A 5,826-nucleotide genomic window follows, 5' to 3' on the forward strand; every position below is an offset into this window, starting at 1 on the left:
CGGGTATATGAACATGGAGCGTTGTGGCACAGTGCATAAGTCTCCGGATTTTGAAACAGAGGGTCGTGGGTTCAAACACCAGCCAATGCGTACACTCTAAAAAAAAAGGGGGATTACCCAATATTGGGTAAAAATGGGAACATACATGTTGGTTGGGTAAAAGGGTAATTTTTACGCAACGTTGTATTGCAGCAAATAGCGCCCTATATATGGGATTAAAAAAAGTACCTAGCAAACATGTACATGTATGTTCCCTTTCTTACCAATATTGGGTAATATTTGACTCTGCGTTTTTAGAGTGTATCCTCCAGCAAGAAATATTGATCAACATTGTGCCCTTATTCCACTGTGAGATGGCGACAGAATGTATTCCATCGTTTGAGCCTCAACTCCTTGGTATAACGCATAGTGAACTCATGTGCATGCATCATTGTGTATAACTCGATGATGCATGTGTATTATGTACGCTTCAACTTGAACTTCCTTTTATCGTGCATGCAGTCATTAACGTATGTCTCGTTCCTGGGAGAATCCGGTGGTACATGATAACTAGTATAGCCAGGCAGCAACATATTGGGCATATATTATCGGATCAGACGACTGGGGGCGAGGAGCATATATCTCTATGGAGGTGATGTCGACCATAATGTCTCTAACATGGTGCTCAATCGTTCAAAAGCTTTGTGGTGCTTGCTGCTTACAATGTGTGTTTCATTGTCATGGTTATTGTGGTATAAGCCATGGGTATGGACATCTGTTAATAACATCTACATGTTCAAATTCTCCCCATTGACTGTGAACAGCGAAGGTAAGCAAGTCGAGCTATTGGCTGATTTTAAATGTTATTAGGGCCTATATCATTATATTTTTGGAGGGTGGTATCGATGCAGCCAAATGATAACAAATGAAATTGAGATTTAAACGCTCAAAATTTGCTGAAAATGAGGACTTTTCATTGCTCCATCACATCTCTATTCATTGAATCCAGTCTTCCCTTGTCTGCTCATGTAGAACATCCATGCATACATTGACATGCATTGCTATAGAGTCTTTGCTTGCAGACCGTATTACACATAATAATAATAATAATAATGATAATAATAATAATAATAATAACAATAATAATAATAATAATAATAATAGGTATATTTACCCAGGGAAGCCACTTCAGTTCCGAAAACTGTTCTCCCAGTGGGCCCTGTCATTAACATTAATAATGTTAGTTTTTCATTAAACTTCCATATATTCCTCTTTACATAATGGTACATGGTAATTGTTATAATGAAATAATGTCAAACGGTTTGTGTTCCACACAATATACATTATATATCAAATTTTAAAAGAAAACGAAAATAAGTTCAGGTTTGGACTACGTGATATTATCAAACATTTGTCCAATTACATTTTCCTAAATCCTAAACGTATCCGTACATTGATTATTTTTGACAGGTCAAGTCCATCCCAGAAAAAAAAATGTTGATTTGAATCGGTCATAGAGGTGGGTAATTTTATCCAACTCTGTGTAGTCAATTGAGAAAAATCAACCAGCATAATGCTGATTTTTTTTCCAAAATCGGATGTAAAATAACTTTATGGCATTTAAAAATTTCGCTCATTTTTTCACTAAATGAACTACTAAGTGATATGCAAATGAACTATATCATGATGTCCCTCACTACTTTTTTTATTGTTTGAATAATACATTTTTTCAAATTTTACAGTTTTGACAATAACGACCAACTTTACTGAACCACAAAAATGTTAAAACAATGGTAATTTCACATGGCATTGAAGAGAAAATTAAAAGATTTCACACTTCACAATAATAAAATACAGAAGGAATAGTGAGTGGGTGACGGCATAAGTTCCCCCTTTGCATACCTGTACATAATCATTTTTAATTGTAACTGCTTTTAAAATTAAGCATAACTTTTTATTTTACATCAATTACATACATTTTGATAAAAAAATGTTATGCTCGTTTGATTTTCCCCTTTTATTCAAATCAACTTTGAGGGGGTGGACTTGACTTTAAATGTTTCACATATTCTACATCCTAAATGGTTTCATTCATTTCTTTTAAATAAGCATTCTAATCCAGTCATAAGATATATACATTTTCCATCACATGATTATTTCATAAATAACAATTTTATTATACCACAAATATGCTTCCCCAATTGACAGTGTGCGTACAAACAAAGTCCTATAAAAAGATTCCCGAGCTTGTCATAATTATATGCTTCTTCCATCATCCCACGCAGATAAATATATTACACATTACATCGAGGATATCAGAAATTACACCAATTCGACTCTTCATACTTTAGGAAAGGATGCCTTTATTTTCGACTACAGGGAAAAGAACATCAGTGCAACAGTGGCCTTAGAAATTAGGTGAGTGCAATTGCATGAGTGCAGGTGATACATTTGTGTAGGCCTATACTTAGATATAAGAAACTTAAGCATGTTAAGAGATATAACAGACATAATATTACATGTATGTGGCAAGGCATTCCATGAGCATAATGAGTGAGCAATATTCTGGGATTGGTTAGGTGGATATCTGTTGAATGAGTATGAGTTGGATATGGATATATTTGTTATAGACAAAAAGATTGCAAAATGGAATTGGATTAGTATTAGTTGAAAATTTATACATAAATATGGCCGTTTGGGTGTTAATATCCTAGATTTTCAATGTCTTTATTGTTGTGAAATATTGAATCAGTAATACTATCTGAAATGTAACGTGAATGAGTATATATGCGAAGTGTTTTCTTTTAAGATGGAATATCGTTTCTATTCTCAACTTATTACGACTGTACCCCCATACTCTTCATAGCTTAATCACAAATACAATGACATGAATTATTACATATCAATGTAAAGCTCCTCTTTAATCTCTTATAACTAGTTAGATGCTTCCCCATGATGAATGGATGAGTGAGTAAAAACAATTTGAAGAAATGATATCGCCCCCCCCCCCTCCCCCGAATAATTTGGCGTATGGTATATTGGAAGTTTAAAAATATCACACTTCTCAAAGAGTTAGAAATCTGCATGCTCTGATATAATAACTCAGTCAAAGAAACTGAACAGATACTTTTGACGGGGTCATTCGGTCAGATTAGCATTAATAACAATAATTCTTTCTGATTATATGTGTTTTTTATGTATTTTTTATTTTTGTTTCCATGTAGGAATAAAGTCCAGAAGATCATGAAGCCGTGGCAGACCATCCAGGTATATCGTCCGAACGTGAACCCCATGGACATGCACTGGGTCACCAATCTTCAACAGCTCCGGAAGGCCAACCAGACCGATTGGATCGAGCATCGGGTCAAAACCTGTGCAGTGGTTGGGAATTCCGGTATCCTCTTGGGCAGCAATTGCGGTCCCACCATAGACAGCATGGACACCATTATCAGGATGAACTTGGCGGAATTCGGCTCCGGGTATTCATCGGATGTGGGCTCAAGGCTCACCTACATGACTATCAATAGGGAACAACTGCGTCTGGTGCTCGCCTGCTTTTTTAACATGACCAAGGGTGACGTTGAGGAGCTTCGGACGAACACCACGAGACCTGTTCTTTCAGCAGAATGTGACAATTTCATCAGGAGGTTTGGGATGATCCGGGAGGATGTGCTGTGGCTCTTCAAGGGCCGACTTCCGGGTTTACAGGAGGTCTTGTCCCTGCTAAGAAAGAGATTTGGCCTGAGATTCAAGTTTGCTTACAGCCCCTTGGATCCCATCAACCCCACATTAAAGTAAATATGGCAATGATATGAAATGAATCGCAAAGAATGATAATAGTGATGGTGATGATGATGATGGTGGTGATGATGATGGTGATGATGATGATGGTGATATGACGATGATGTAGATGTAGATGATGATGATGGTGATGGTGATGATGATGATGATATGATGATGATAACGGTTATGGTGATGATGATGATGGTGATGGTGATGGTGGTGGTGATGATGATGATGATGGTGGTGGTGGTGGTGGTGCCAGTGGTGGTGATGATGATGATGATGGTGATGATGATAATGATAATTAATGATAATACTTATATGATATTAACTTGCTGGGAGATACATGACACATGTATTTCCCTCAGTCGACCTATATTCGCAGAATGAATCCTACAACGCAGTAAATAATTGAAAATGCAAGTCAAATTGCAATGAAGTCTTTGTCGAGGGGCGGTGAATTGAAGCAGCGGTTTCGTCCGACGTTTTAGAGCTGATGAATAATGGCAAATATGTCGTTTTTTCCAGAGTCACGGACTAAACACTGTAACCATGGATTAAATGAACAGAAACTAACACACTGCAAAAAACTCCGGTGTATAGTTGATTTAACACCAGACCGGAATATGTCCACATCAGAGAAGAATTGAAACAACACCAATTTGGAATCAAACCGATGGCGTTTTAATACTAATTGGCTTTGTATAAACAGCTATCTGGTGTTAGACCAAAACCAAACCGGTGTTGTTTAACACTTCTCTGGTGTGGACATGCATATATAGATTCCAGACTGGTGTTCAATCAAAACCGGAGTTTTTGCAGTGCATCAATGTCGTATTTAGAATTAGATCCGCTATCCTTATTTCTGTTCTCCTTTTTTTCTATTTCTATGACTAAACAGATTATGGAAACAAAAATATCCGACTACGGGCCTCGCGATGTACACCGCTGCTACTCAACTGTGTGACGAGATATCATTATTTGGATTCTATCCATTCTACACAGATGACTATAACAGAACCGTACTACATCATTATTATGAACCGGAACTAAAAGATTTTGAGGTTCATCACGAAATGCCAAAGGAATATAAACTCTTCCTTGATTTAGATAGGAAGGGCGCGCTTCGTCTTATTCAAAACTGTTCTTCGAATGGGATGAGTCCAAGAAGACATGGATTATGATTGATCTTTCATAGCCGAGATGGAACGTTCCATTTAATGCTAAGAATAACGATTAGACAAAGAAAGTGATTTTTTCCTTTTTATAGGAAAAGGAGGAGCCGTGGAGGAGCCGTGGTGTAGTGGTTCTGACTCTCGCCTTGTAAACAGAGGGTCGTGTGTTCGAATCCCACCGCGGTCTGGCGTCCTTTGGCAAGGCGTTAATCCACACTTTGCCACTCTCGACCCAGGTGCTAAATGGGTACCCGGTAGGATGTGAAAGTCATTGTAGCTTGTCCAGTATTGTGTGCACCTCACAGGCGACTGACTGGAATACTCCCCAGGGAGTGGAGGATGTGCACACATTGTGTGCGGGAATGACTGATTGAATCCGATGACCGGGGTAATAATATATCTGTAAAGCGCTTAGAAACGTCGTTCCGATGGATTAAGCGCTATATAAAAGCGGATTATTATTATTATTATTACAGAGGAGCATACGTACAATGGTGAAGAAAACGACGAATGTACGTACATACATAATTGTCTATAAACAGATTGAAATATGCTGACGTTGCTGGCTTTCCATAGTCGTGGTTGATCGGATCAATTGAAAGACTTCGTAAAAAGGGCCCTGAAATAACTTTCCATTTATAATATTTATTATTGCTCATGGAATTATAGTATTCTATTACACCCACTCATTCTCTTCCTCTTCATTTACCTTTCTTTTTGGTCTCTGTTTTTCTCTTCTGATTTTGCTTTGTTGTAATTATGTTGTATTACATTTGACTTGTGTGGTTCAAAATGCAGTAACTAAATTCTGTTCATGGTGTTATGCATCCGTATCTAGCCAATCATGTTACTTAGTCATATTTTATACGGGAAAATGTCTTGACCAATC

The 5,826-nt window shown here is 37.5% G+C and overlaps 1 protein-coding gene across 1 annotated transcript; it reads left to right on the forward strand.

The window, feature by feature from the left end:
- LOC121425172 (CMP-N-acetylneuraminate-poly-alpha-2,8-sialyltransferase-like) lies at window positions 1–5,071 on the forward strand. The gene is made up of 4 exons (XM_041621174.1): window positions 1–808; window positions 2,265–2,397; window positions 3,204–3,773; window positions 4,664–5,071. Exons 1-4 carry the CDS (start codon window positions 658–660, stop codon window positions 4,944–4,946), a joined length of 1,137 nt encoding a protein of 378 aa, XP_041477108.1. The 5' UTR covers window positions 1–657; the 3' UTR covers window positions 4,947–5,071.
- The last annotated feature ends 755 nt before the right edge of the window (window positions 5,072–5,826 follow it).

Source organism: Lytechinus variegatus, chromosome 12, assembly GCF_018143015.1.
Source record: "Lytechinus variegatus isolate NC3 chromosome 12, Lvar_3.0, whole genome shotgun sequence".
Classification (NCBI taxonomy): Eukaryota; Metazoa; Echinodermata; class Echinoidea; order Temnopleuroida; family Toxopneustidae; genus Lytechinus; species Lytechinus variegatus.